Below are 14,698 nucleotides of genomic sequence, written 5' to 3' on the forward strand. Positions count from 1 at the left end.
AAAGCAAATGGCAACGAATAATCACGTTGTTGTTTCATTGAAGAATGGTTACATGTTATTTAAAAAGCTAAGAAACAATTTGCTTTCTGTAATAAAATATGCTACACTGAAATACAACATGCGTGGCCACTCTCACAATTAAATGAGTTTTCTGCCTTCAACAGTCTGTCTGAATTAATATGATGAGAACAATGTCTTTCCTGTGTGGACAAGGAATATTTTTAATTTCTGATCAGTGCTGTTTGACACGAAAGTTAAAAAGACCAAACTCTTTTTACGGAAATTACCCGAAGCACAAAATACAAAGAGTTTTCAAATTAACTCAGTCTTGTATGGATGAACTCTCAGTCAAATCCATCGTCTGAGTCAACCAGCAGGAGGTATGACGTGTCTTCCTGCTGTTGACAGAGACACCAGTCAGACGTGGCTGTAGAAGTGGCTGCCAATCTGAGAACACGAAGGGCTGACCTCCTATTCGGAAATGAATAGCACCAATTAATCATATCCAGTGAGAAACGACAGGAACGTTTAGCTCCCTGTGCGCCCGGCAGAGCATAAGAGACAAATAACACTTTCCAGCCTCATGCCCGACCATTACAGAGCGGGATATTCATCTCTCGCGGCCTCAGCCACACCGCAACGAAGAGAACCAAACTCACCTGAGAGGATGAATGGCCCGCTCCTGTGCAAACTTCAGGATGACCTCCTCTGGCTCTGTTTTTACAACCCTCCTGTCACTGCTGAGGCTGAGAGATTACAGGCACAGAGAGATGCAGGGGAGAGAGTGGAGGAAAAAGCCAAACCAGGACCATTGAAAGATGTCCACCTTTGGAAACATTGAGAACAGTGGACTTTTTTACAAGAGAGCTTGTAACTAAAACAAGTGAATATGACGACTTCTGCATGTATGACTCTGAATGTGTCTCAGGATTTCTTTAGAGTGGCTGAAGTGTCTCTGAGGCTGGCTTTTGCTTTCCAAATTGTGTCCATTGTAGGCCCAAGCATCTAACTACTATCTTACTATCAGAGAACGTACCTATCTGATAGGCTTGGAAAATAATAATATGAATCACATGATTATTTCAAATGAGTTTTCCCTGTACGTCTAATCTGTTCATCCAGTGATTGTTTCAGCTTTTCTTGAATATCAGTTAATCTCCAGTGACTTCCATTAATCCACGACCAGCTGCAGAAGGAGGCGTACAGCGGTTTCCCAACATCTCTTAAACCCCCCAAACCAGCGCCCGAACCGCCCCTCATCTCCACCCCCCGCGTCAATGGCTGCCTTGTCCGGCACATAGCGCTTCTCTGTGAAAACCGGGCTGTGTGACACAAAGAAATATTGACTTTTTAATACTTCAAACATTCAGCTCGCTCCTTCTTAAAACAAGCCCCGGCAGTGTGTTGGTTTTTTAAAACCCTGCAGTTGCCTAGGTTTACCTTTTCTACAGGAGTAATAAAAGAGGTGCTCTGAGGAGACGCGCACACACACACACACACAAAAACACACACTGACACACACACACAACAATGTAGAGAATAGAGAAAAAGCCTTGTCCAAATACTTATGAGGGATCATATAAGCACGTAGATTAAATGATATCTTCGCCTATCTTAATGTAGGTGTAGGACTAGCCTATAAAAGCCTTAGAGACTTGGAGTGGAGGGTGCTAGCCAGGCGCTATTACAGTGAAAAAAAGAAATGTATATATTCGGAGTAAAACAGCTCCAGACAAGTTTTATTTATTTTCCACATCTTGTTTATTTACCTGTGTAGAAATAAATGTCAAAGTGAGAGATTGTGGTTTCAGGTTACAGCCTTTTCCTTAACCTTTGAGCTATTTCTTGACCAACTACCAGTAAGTGCCATGACCGCGACTGCCACTCACTTTTGAATTAAAGATGCAAGTTGAAATCGGAAGATTTTGGCTTTCTTTTTTTTCCAGGAAAAACCTGAAGTTCTAACAACTTCCCCTGAATAAATAAAGGCTGAGCACACACACACACACACGGAGCATCTTCTGTGAGTTCTAGGCTACGTGAGCAGAGAAAACATTAACGCCCAGCAGCCTGTCCATCACCCCCCATCAGCACTAAACTCGCCCTTACTCTCCTCATCCATCTTTCTCTCCTTTTTCACTTCAGCCTGACCTCATGTGAGACTGCTGAGGTTTGTGGGTAACACATTCAGGCGTCCAACTTCATGATTTAACACCACTTCCATTTAGGGCTTATATATTAGCAGCAGTGAGTCCTTGTATGTATAGTGGACGACTGGGAGCAGCTCTGTTTCCACTCAGCTGACATTTAGAATGTGGCAGAAAATTAAACTAGAATGGCACTCGACAGTTCCTTATGAAACCATAGCAATAAATATAAGTCCACTTAATATGCCTGTTTTTTTTCCATAAAGATTTGTGCATTATTCTCTGAGAAATAATAATAAAAAAAGATAGATCTACATGATAATTTAACAAGTTACTTTCTGAACATATTAAAGCAAAAACAAAAGATAAGCATGAAAACTGAACATCATTGGGCCAAAATAACTTCATACTCAAACACAACATGTTTGGCTAATGATTATTAAGCTTTATTATTGTCCACTTCAGGAACACACTCTGCAGTCATGCTTTGCCATTGGGTTGTAACTCAGCACCACACAGTGTTCACATTTTAATAGTTTTCCTGTGTTTATCTCTACATAATTCTTTTGCAGATTCATATAAGGTCAACACGACCTTTGACCTTTGACTGACCACGTTGTGAATAAATCATAAAAATAATTTACGACTAAAACCTTTTGTACCGAAGAAAAGTACAAATAAATCCATACAAAGAATCTCAAGTAAAGTTATATTAGCACAAGAACCTGAATACTTATGTATGCACTGTTCGACTACATAGGAGTACATGCAGCAGGTGTAAATACCTTGTAAAAAAAGTAGTGGAGTAGAAAGTTCAGATATTTTCTGACAGATGTAACGCAGTAAAAGTACAGTAATTATATAGATACATTTAAAGTTGCTTTATAATACAGTGACGTAGTAAATGTGATGAAGTTTTGTTAAACGCACTTTCCATCTTTCATTTATATTTGTTAATGTTCAACTGACTGCTGAGGACTAATGTGTCTGATGTGAAGTGCAACTGTAAACTTGTATTTATTCATTAATTTACCGAGAAACTCGTTAACTCTTTGAATAGGCAAAAACAACATTAGCATCGCTGACCGAAGCTACATGTCACTTTAGCGCACTGGCAACTTCATGAATTAGTATCTTTAATTATATTTTCCTCACTTATTTCACAGTTAATATTGCGTAAAGTGGCGCTGAATCAAAGAATGCATACGAACACGTGGTCGTTTAATGCTTCTGCTTCACCAGAAGCTCGGCAAACTTGACTATTGAATGGAGCTCGGTAACGTTTCTTCCCAGGTCGATAAAAAACGACATTAAGAGGTTTAATGAGTCATGTTTTAAGAAGAGTGGATGCAGCGGAATGAAAGTGTAGCTTACCTTTTTCACCGTGGACTCATTTCGGGGTCCTGGCCGGGTTTAATGATGTGGTTTCGTGGACAGAAATGGAGCAGCCGCCCTCTGGTCCTCAGGTCCGGAGCTTCTGCAGCCTCCTGACAGGTGACAAGCTGCAGCTTTTAACTCCGACCACCGGGGGCGCTGTGAGCCAGATGGCCCCACACATGGGACCTCATTCAACTTTTCAATTTTATTTTTTACTTTTCAACAATTTCAAAATGTAAAAACAACATCTACTATATGTAGATTTAAAGATTTGACTAATTTTCCTTTCCACGCCAAAATTATTGGAGTTAAATTCTTGTTTTGTCTTGTTTTGGGGTTCATTTCTTGATTCACTGTTTCTCCTGCTGTGTGTCCACCTCTTGTGTTAAAAGTGTGTAATAGCTATTTTTAACACACAAGTGGTTTCATTTGCGTTGATAGTGTTTTATTTATTTATAGCTGGATTTATTAAGAAAAAACACTCAAGCAGAAATAAAACAACGCTTTGCTTCCACCTAGTGGGGAACTTCGCATTTGTAAGATGGCCCAAACGTTTGCAACGTTTTCACATCTGCCAGGACTTTATATACGCATAGTAAACATCACATAAAGTTGCTTCAATTGAAAAAGTAAATACAACAAGATTACTTCAAACCCAACGTATTCTATCACCTAATTAAAAAAATTAGACTCCCTAGTATATTTATACTCAATAAAGTATGTGCACATCTCAGATAGATAAGCAAAATAGATTTCTTGTTAGTTATTTATTCTGTGGCCCCATTTTCTTTATTATATAACATTATACTATAGATAAAAAAAATGACTATGAATGATGCAAAATAATTTGTGACAGCTAATCTTATGTTTTAAAATATTGTAAAATTGACAATGTAATGGAAAGCATCTCAACATTGTACTTGAGTAAATATACTTAGTTACTTTTCACCCTCAACAATACCCTGATATTATTTTCCCGAGCGCGGGTGCAGAAACTTCCCGCGCTTTGGTAATTCACTATCAACCAATAGGAACATCGCATTCCCTTTCGTGCGTCGATTCCACCCAGTGCTCGCCGATGATCCGTGTGAGCCAATAGTGTGCAGTCCCGACAAGGGTGGGGTCCAATGAGCGGAGAGTAGCGCTGATAACACGGACCAATTGGAGGCCGCCGTTGCCGTATGACCGAAGCAGGGTCAGCCGGTCTCGTCTCGCCGCTTCTCCTCCCGGCTGCTCCTTTCGAATCCTCACTGCAATGGCGGAACAGCAGCAGTTCTACCTCTTGCTGGGCAACCTGATGAGCCCCGACAACGACGTCAGGAAACAATCGGAGGTAAAGACCGGGGGGGAGAGTGCTGCTGTCCCACCGCCACTGACAAGGTCGGTGGCGGCTGGAGGTAACGGTTCGCTCCGGTTAGCCTCGGCTAGCCGCCTGTTAGCTTAGCCTGCCTGGCCGCGCGCGCACCGAGCCCTCCCGTCAAAGCTCCAAGAGAGTCCACGTGCGACCAGAAGCCGACACCGAGCACTGTTCGGCTAACTACCTCCACCATGTTGCGTAGTTGTGTGGACACAGCGCGTGTCTCGCCCAAACTAGCCCGATTGTGACTGTTTGTGTCGACGTGTGTCTGCGAGAGCCTCATCGGGGTTGAGTGAAAGTGAATTTACCCATTAACCGGGCGCCGATCCCCCGTTTCCCCAGCTGACAGTGAAGCTAGCCCCCTAGCTAGGGGAGTACAGGAAGTAGCGTGAGGCTAAGTGTTGCCACTCCATTAGCCAGGAAGCTAATGCAGGACGTAGTTGGTTAGCATGAGATTAAACACGAGTTAGATGAGATCATTAAGTCGCTGTGTGTGTAACTGAGGGAAACTAACCAGCAATGGGATCCAATATGGAGTTAGTTCCTTAAGGGCTAGCTGTGTTAGCATTCAGGTTCCTCATGCAGTCGGCCTACAGTGATCTGTGTGTATAAGTCACAACACAGCACTTTCAAAAACATGCTGTTTCGCCCTTATTGTTGTTTTTGAGCTGACGTGATCCATGAAGCGATTTATCTCACTTACAGCCACGTCACTACACACACCCTCATCCCTCTCACTGGATTAGATTCTCTGAGGATTTGTCTGGGCTTGAGTGAGAGTCTAACTGGCCTGGTCCCCACACACACCCCGATCGGCCTCTAGTCGCGGCAAAGCTTTTGTTACCAGTTTCCCCACTTTTGCATGAGGGGGTTGAATCTTATCTCAAAGCCCCCCCATTCAGTCAGTCAGCGTTTCCCTTTATAAAACACAGACTGTCTGTCGCGATGCTAAGCTCATTGGAATCTATCCTTTGTAGAAACTGTCTTACACATAATGGGGATTGATCCAGATGCAGGGGACAGCTATACTTGAACAACTAGTGATTACAGCTACTGGACAATGTCCAGGTCCATGGGCATCAAATAGTCTTAAAGATCAATTTAATAAATACTTTAAAGTCCTGTTTAAATACTTTAGACTACTTGATGTTCAGTATAAGTAGTTTTGATGCTTGACAGACTTTGTGAGTAGAAATAAGGTTATTTTCAGACACCACATGAAGGAGTTGTGTTGTATTTGCATTCACTGTTAAATCTGCTAACTTAAAACACTCAAAAGTGGCAGTTTAGTTTCTATTTAAGTGTCTCTCCAGTTGCCAAAGTTATACCCGTCCTCCCTGTCCTGCGCCTTTGTGATGCAAATTAGCTCACTTTAAAAACACATTTGTATGGTCATTTCTGCATTTGCATTTTTCCAGCAGACACCGACTTGTGTTAACTTAGAGCCTCTGTTCAATCACTTGATAAACACAGCCACATTTTTGTTTACCATCAGCCCTACTTGCACATGATCAGTTCCATCAGTTATTTGTCCCTGGAGCACACGCCCAAGGCTTCATGCATCTCCATGGAGCCCATCCCTATGTGTTTGCATTTCTTATGTGGCTTAAAACCACTGCAAGTTGAAACCAACACAAACGGGAAGCACACAAAATGCATCAGAAAATAAACTATATGAAAATTACAAAGATCTCTGGACAGTTGCTGACAGACAACAGCATCTGTTTCAGCTCGATATGTGACAGTGTGGAAGGTCAGGTGTGTGCAAAATAGGTTGTCTTTGTGACTGTGATAAAGCGATTGTGACACTCACTGGTAGTGATCCATTTTTCCATGGAATGTCTGAAATTGTACATCTGTCTTGCTGGATGTGATGCACCAAATTGGAGGACTCATCCTTACCACTTTCTTTAATGTTCTTTGCAGGAGACCTATGACACTATCCCGGGCCCGAACAAGATCACATTCTTGCTGCAGGCCATCAGAGATGCATCTGCTGCAGAGGAGGTTTGTACCAAGACTTTTTTTGGCTTGAACTTAATACTGAAGGATGGCTATGGAAATCTTTAAGTTTAGCCTCCCAGCCAAATGTATTAACCCTGGCAATTCCTGAACCAGTTAAGGACATCTTGTGTTAAAAGGAGACTTGCTGTAAGTGTTGTTGTATGTTCACTTTGAAAAGATACAGGATTGACGGCATGTTTTAGAGTGTAATGACACGTGTGCCCTCTCCCCACCCTGACAAGAAGAACCATGAGTCACAGTTTTGGCATTTTGGCTGTTATGTTTACTCTGAGTCCACCAGCTGCTTGGTCCTCCATGCTTCCTCTACTTTTCTTTACCTCGAGGCTGGTATTTTTAGATACTTGAAATGAGAGTAGGCATAGAGGTGCTTGGCCCAGGGAGGGTGACTGCCTTTCTGGGATGCTTCAGGTTTTGTCAGAGTGGCTTTTATTTTGGTTTTGGGGGGGGGGCGCGACCATTTATTCTAATTAGACACCCAGTTCATTCTAACGTGCTTTGGCAGCAGCAGGTTTTGTTGGGCACCTCAATAAATCCACAAGGAAGTTGTATAAACTTATTTGTGTCATAGATTTGTTGCAACATCCACCATCATGTTGCCCAGTAACCACTAAGATTTATCTTTTAACCTTAGTGTACCCTCGGGTTCGGCTTGTAAAGCTGCTGCGATTAAAAGGTCAAACACCCGATGATAATGATGACACTAACATGCACCACTGAAGATATGCCCCTTACATTCGCTGGTGGTCTCTTGCATCCAATAACATCAACTGGTGGTTGCGCTAGACCTTCAAACATCTTTTCCTATGTTCTAAAACATAAGTTTAACTCATGTACTTTGGTGTTGGAGGCCAGAGAAGGGAGTGTAACAAAATGTTGAAACAAATTTTTTAATCCACTCAGGTCAGACAGATGGCTGCAGTGCTGCTTCGGCGGCTGCTGTCATCGTCCTTCGAGGAGATCTACCCGGGCCTGACTCTGGAGATGCAGACGGTCATCAAGACAGAACTGCTGACCAGCATCCAGCAGGAGACCTTGCCAAACATCCGCAAGAAGGTCTGCGATATTGCAGCCGAGCTCTGCCGCAACCTCATTGGTAATTATCCTCAGAGATTTTCACAACCTGTAGTTTCGACCTGTGCACTGACTGCTCTAAAGTACTTCCTACATTCTGTCATTATAGATAGTGATGGTTGTTGTGTTGAAATTATCAGTAATCCTATCATTGTTGTGCGTTTAAAAAAATCTAGATGATGATGGAAATAACCAGTGGCCAGAGTTGCTCAAATTTCTGTTTGACTCTGTCAACTCTGACAATGTCGGCCTGCGAGAAGCAGCACTCCACATATTCTGGTGAGCCCCAGTTTTAATCAAACTCCTTCCTTTTTTCGGCATAAGCAGCAGTGGGTGATTATGTGATTTGGTTTCATTTTAGGAACTTCCCAGGAATTTTTGGCAACCAGCAGCAGCATTATATGGAGGTTATCAAACGTATGCTTGTTCAGTGCATGCAGGACCAGGCTAACCCACACGTAAGGTTTAAAGCAGTCACAGGATAGATTGTTTCCAGGTTGATTATGAATGGGCATTTCATTTAAAAAATGCTTATCCTTCAGATTCGTACCCTGGCGGCTCGGGCTGCAGCTTCCTTTGTTCTGTCCAATGAAGGCAACACCGCTCTGCTGAAGCACTTTTCCGACCTGCTGCCAGGAATCCTGCAGGTGAGACACAAGCACGACTGAGTTTGATGTCCTCTCCATTAGATTTAAACAACGATACTTTGACTTTTTTGTGTGGAAGAGAGAATAAGAAAGTTCTTTTTGAATCTTTCCTAAGCTACATTACAACAGGGTCTCAGATTGTTTGCCAGTGACTTATCATGATAGAGTTGGAAGTTAAACCCTTAGATTATAGCAGCAGTGTGAATTCAGCATTAGCTGCTTGCTTCAGAATGAATGAAGTTGCAACACAGACCTCATCTTGTTTTTCATCAGGCGGTGAACGAGTCCTGCTACCAGAGCGACGACTCTGTGCTCAAGTCTTTAGTGGAAATTGCAGACACGGCGCCCAAATACCTGAGGCCCAACCTGGAGGCGACTCTGCAGCTCTGTCTGAAGGTGAGTCAGAGAGCAGCATACTGCAAGCTATCACTTTACTGCTCAAAATGATGCATTCAATTTCAACACTCACTTATCTCTGTCCCCTTCTCAGTTGTGTGCAGACACCAACCTGACCAACATGCAGAGGCAGTTGTCATTGGAAGTCATCGTCACCTTATCTGAGACGGCAGCCGCCATGCTGAGGAAACACACTGCCATTGTGGCTTCGAGTGGTGAGGATTTGGTTTAAGCTCAAGTACCTCAGAGTTCCCCATTAGTCTTATTTCACCTTAAGATGTTAGGTTGAATAGTTCAAGACAACTGTTGTGTCCTCAGTGCCCCAGATGTTGGCTATGATGGTGGACCTGGAGGAGGACGATGAATGGGCCATGGCTGATGAGTTGGAGGACGATGACTTTGATAGGTAAGGACTTGAACATCATCAGCAGGACGTGTATTGTGGTTAGGATAGAAAAAAGTTTTCTGTAGGTTCACTCCAGGAGTTTCATTTTTTATATATAAGATGAAAAGTTATGGCGTCTAAATTTAGAGATCAAAAGGATCAGAACATGTTTGGCAGTATTTTGAAGATCTTTTATGTATTCACCAGTAATGCTGTGGCCGGGGAGAGCGCTCTGGACAGGATCGCCTGTGGTCTGGGAGGAAAGATCATTTTGCCCATGATCAAACAGCACATCATGACGATGCTGCAGAACCGTAAGTAAACCTTCTGATCACATGATTGGTTTTAAATCGGTCACTGTGAACATGAGATTAACCCTTCATGTTTGTCACTAGCTGATTGGAAGTACCGTCACGCCGGGCTGATGGCGCTGTCGGCCATTGGTGAGGGCTGCCACCAGCAGATGGAGGCTATCCTCCAGGAGATCGTCAGCTTTGTCCTCATCTTCTGCTCCGACCCTGTAAGAAATATTTTAGTTTTTGTTACCACTGTTAAAGGATTTGATCACATGGCAGCTGCTATTTTTTATGGTGTTTTTAAAGTTCAATTCTCCGCCCACAGCATCCAAGAGTGCGTTATGCTGCCTGCAACGCTATTGGACAGATGGCCACAGACTTTGCTCCAACCTTCCAAAAGAAATTCCACGATAAGGTATTTAAAGGGGAGTTATCTAGTGGCTGCAAGTTCAGTAGCTTCTGTAGTCTATCGTGATTTTTAGATTCAGTTATCTAACAGACTTTTTGGGCACTCCTTTAGCTCATCTACTGTAGCAAAACAGAAATATACAGATGCAGAATCACGTTTGCAAGCTACAACCAAAATCGTCTTTCCCTGCTGTGGACCATGAAGACTCACCCTGTATGTCTCCCTTCCAGGTGATCTCAGCCTTGCTTCAGACCATGGAAGACCAAAGTAACCCTCGGGTGCAGGCGCACGCTGCTGCTGCCCTCATCAACTTCACAGAGGACTGTCCCAAATCCCTGCTCATCCCTTATCTGGACAGCTTGGTGCAGCACCTTCACGTCATTATGGTTGCCAAGCTGCAGGAGGTAATAATAAATAAAAATAATACAAAAAGCAGTGGGATCATCACAAAAGAATTATGACCTTTCTCGAAAAACTAATCCACTTAACCGTGTCTTCTCTTCCCCCACAGTTGATCCAGAAGGGCACCAAACTGGTCCTGGAGCAAGTGGTGACGTCCATCGCCTCGGTGGCCGACACAGCTGAGGAGAAGTTTGTGCCATACTATGACCTGTTCATGCCCTCGCTCAAACATATCGTAGAAAATGCAGTGCAGAAGGAACTGCGGCTGCTTCGCGGCAAGACCATAGAGTGCATCAGTCTCATCGGCCTGGCTGTCGGCAAAGACAAGGTACATCCGTGAAGCTTTGATCAAACGTTCTGCTGAGATCTCAAAGAGGATTTCCTATTTATTTATTTATTCTTTCTGATCTATTTCTAGTTCATGCCAGATGCCTCTGCCGTCATGCAGCTGCTCCTCAAAACCCAGACAGACTTCAATGACCTGGAGGATGATGATCCTCAGGTAAGAAGACTTAGATGTCATTTTTAACTATCAAGTTTTTTTTATTATTCCTTTCTAAGTAGTCAAACTGTCCCATTTTGTGTGTGTGGTTTAGATCTCGTACATGATCTCCGCCTGGGCCAGGATGTGTAAGATCCTGGGGAAGGAGTTTCAGCAGTATCTGCCCGTGGTGATGGGTCCACTGATGAAGACTGCCTCCATCAAGCCTGAGGTGGCCCTCCTCGACAGTAAGTCACACGATGGGGGTTTAAATGCACTTCAACAGCAGGCGCTGCCGATCTTACAAAATCCGTCTTTGTCTTATAGCCCAGGATATGGAGAACATATCGGAGGATGATGGCTGGGAGTTTGTCAACCTGGGCGACCAGCAGAGTTTTGGCATCAAGACGGCCGGTCTAGAGGAGAAGGCCACTGCCTGTCAGATGCTGGTGAGTGCCTGATGAGGTCTCCAAACTGACAGGATCCCGAGGGATATTGAGTCAGATCTGAACCAGCCAGTGGCACATATCTAAAGCCATTGTTCATCTATACCTGAATCTAGATGTTAAGTTTCATCCTTGTTAATAAAATGTTTGTGTTGTGTTTCAGGTGTGTTATGCCAAAGAGTTGAAGGAAGGCTTTGTTGAGTACACGGAGCAGGTGGTGAAGCTGATGGTTCCTCTACTCAAGTTCTACTTCCACGATGATATCCTTTTGACCAAAACTGGAATTTCCTTCTCATATAAAAATGTTTTTTTACTTTAGTTGTTTGATCCATTTAATTTGTCCATTAAAATATCGTCAGTGGCATTTCCATAACTCTCTCACGTGTGCGAGTGGCTGCAGCCGAGTCCATGCCCCTGCTGCTGGAGTGCGCTCGTGTTCGAGGACCCGAGTACCTCACCCAGATGTGGCACTTCATGTGCGACGCCCTCATCAAGTCCATCGGCACAGAGCCGGACTCGGACGTCCTGTCAGAAATCATGCACTCTTTTGCCAAGGTAACTTTAACTTAAAACAATCCAAACAATTCAAGGTTTGAGGTCTAGTGTCTGTTGTGACTGATGTGAGTTTTTTTTTTTTTCGTCAGTGTATTGAGTTGATGGGTGACGGGTGTCTGAACAATGAGCATTTCGAGGAGCTGGGTGGCATCTTGAAAGGAAAACTGGAGGAGCATTTTAAGAACCAGGAGCTCAGACATAGTGAGGATTCATCACTCCCTTAAACAATTTTTTTTTTTTTTCCCTCTGATTTGTGCCTCAGAATTTATCCTTTTGTACGATATGTCTTCACAGCCAAGAGACAGGATGAAGACTATGACGAGCAGGTGGAGGAAACATTACAAGACGAGGTAAATGTTTATATTTCAGTAGTCTGCTACAATAAATGCCTCATGAAACTTTAACTATATTTAACAACAATGCAACACCTTCCTTTTTCTTTTCTCCAGGATGAGAATGATGTGTACATCCTGACTAAAGTGTCAGACATCCTGCACTCAGTGTTCAGTAGTTACAAAGAGAAGGTGCTGCCATGGTTCGAACAGCTGCTGCAGCTCATCGTCCAGCTAATAGTAAGTTCTTATTGTCGAGTGGGTCTTATTGTCGAGTGGGCCTTTTAACAAGTGGCCACTAGATGGTGCCAAATTGACTTGATTCACTTCACATATCGAGGGAGAAATTGTAACCAACTTGATCATCTTGCTCTTAAGTGTCCCAGCCGGCCGTGGGCGGACAGACAGTGGGGTCTGTGCATATTCGACGACGTGGTGGAGCACTGCAGCCCCTCCTCCTTCAAATACGCAGAGTACTTCCTGCAGCCGATGATGCAGTCTGTGTGTGACACAAGCCCAGAGGTTCGGCAGGCGGCCGCCTACGGCGTTGGTGTCATGGCTCAGTACGGAGGAGAGAACTACCGCCAGTTCTGTACAGGTACGTCTTGGTTACCGGTCTTTGCTTGCCGTGATGTTGTTGTTTCGTTGATATCTTGTTGATGGTTTGTTTCGTTGTTGTAGAGGCCATCACGCTGCTGGTCAGAGTCATCCAGGCAGCCGAGTCCCGCTCCAAGGAAAACGTTAATGCCACAGAGAACTGCATCTCCGCTGTCGGAAAGGTCATGAGGTTTCGGCCGGAGTGCGTCAATGTCAACGAGCTCCTTCCTCACTGGCTCAGCTGGCTTCCACTCAACGAGGACAAAGAGGAGGCCGTGCACACATTTGATTTTTTGTGCGACCTCATTGAAAGGTAGGATTGCTGCCACATGTTTGCCAATTAAAAAAAAATGAAACATCATGTCCCTCCTTCTGATTATCATCTTCTCTCCGCAGCAACAACCCCATCGTCCTCGGGCCAGATAACGCCAACCTTCCCAAAATCTTCCTCATCATCGCAGAGGGTGTTGCAAATGAATCGGTCAAGAGTGAAGACGCTTGCAGCAAACGTCTCGCAAATGACATCCGTCAAGTGCAGGTGAGTTACAGCTACATCACCATGTCAGGAAATGTCTCCTAGATATGGAGATAGAATTAAGCACCACCACAGATGGAGTCCAAGGGGTCTGTTCAGTGATTTATTTTAGGTGACTAAACATCAAGTAGCACTTATCATGGTATTGACCCTTTTTGTCGTGTCTTCCAGATGTCGACAGGATTATGGACGCAGTGTGTATCGTCGCTGAACGAGACGCAGCAGAAAGCCATACAGGACCTACTTAACACTGCCTGAGCCTGAACCCGGTCACCTCCCCGCTCCTTTTTAAAAATAAAAAATTATGAATTAAGCCCATGAAGAAAAGTTGAGCTCCTGGATCTCCTCCGCTCACTCCCTCTTCTTCCTCCTGCTCCGAACTGTAGTGTTCATGGACACCCCCATAACCATCGTACGATTCTATAACTCCACCCACATTCAGCAGACTGGGGGAGCAGGTTGGATAATTATGACAATGGAAGACATTGGCCATCCAAGACTATAACCCTGTATCCAAGGAAAAGGGAAGGAGAGTGCATCAGTCACCCCGCGTCTCATCGCCATCACACAACTTCTATCCGGATGTTTGGTTTCCAACCATTCCCTGAATTGTCTCTGCGCCCAGAGGAGCTCAATCTCCACTTAGCTCAAACAATCTCATTGGACAGTCCGGCTCAGAGGGGCCAAAGTGGGGGGGAGTGGGGACAGGACATTCTCTTGGACTGAGCAATTGAATTCGGTGAAAATGCACACTGGGCAAACACTGCCTGTCTCCTGTGAATTTTTTTTTTTTTCCTTTTGTATTTTTATTTTATTTCTTTTGGTTCCGTGTTTCCTGGGGTGAAGCAACCTCAGAGGGTATGTTTCAAAAGTAACGGCATGTTTGTTTAAATGGCTAACTCTAGAAAATATAAATAGTTAGGAAATTTACATCATTGTCTGGAAAGAGTTGACATTGATTTAAGAAGCTTTCCTCCATAGCCTTTCAGACAGCGGTTCACTGGAAATGTTTGGACGCTTCTCTGCCCCTTCACGTAGCAGAGTTAGGGGTTCTCGGACAAAAAAGTTGAGTTGTAGCTGACCACATGCTGGTGGTACATGAATTTCATGAATTGTAGAGTATTCGTTAAATGCGTGCTACCATAATGTTATTCTTTATGGTTTCCGACCCTTCAGTCCTGCAGGAATGTAATAGAACTGCAGAAAATACCAACAATAAAATTCCATTTGAGAATTCTGA

At 43.8% G+C, this 14,698-nt stretch overlaps 1 protein-coding gene across 1 annotated transcript; it reads left to right on the top strand.

Annotated features, from left to right (window-relative positions):
• Nucleotides 1-4,697: 4,697 nt before the first annotated feature.
• kpnb3 (karyopherin (importin) beta 3) lies at nt 4,698-14,698 on the top strand. The gene is made up of 26 exons (XM_062380174.1): nt 4,698-4,857; nt 6,808-6,888; nt 7,807-7,999; nt 8,154-8,256; nt 8,339-8,435; nt 8,520-8,624; nt 8,898-9,020; nt 9,115-9,235; nt 9,339-9,426; nt 9,613-9,719; nt 9,801-9,925; nt 10,027-10,116; nt 10,341-10,514; nt 10,622-10,840; nt 10,931-11,014; nt 11,109-11,241; nt 11,321-11,442; nt 11,603-11,699; nt 11,822-11,994; nt 12,084-12,195; nt 12,289-12,344; nt 12,444-12,566; nt 12,705-12,924; nt 13,008-13,236; nt 13,320-13,461; nt 13,630-14,698. The coding sequence occupies exons 1-26, from the start codon at nt 4,780-4,782 to the stop codon at nt 13,714-13,716; spliced, it is 3,282 nt and encodes a 1,093-aa protein (XP_062236158.1). The 5' UTR covers nt 4,698-4,779; the 3' UTR covers nt 13,717-14,698.

Source organism: Platichthys flesus, chromosome 22 (assembly GCF_949316205.1).
Source record: "Platichthys flesus chromosome 22, fPlaFle2.1, whole genome shotgun sequence".
Lineage (NCBI taxonomy): Eukaryota > Metazoa > Chordata > Actinopteri > Pleuronectiformes > Pleuronectidae > Platichthys > Platichthys flesus.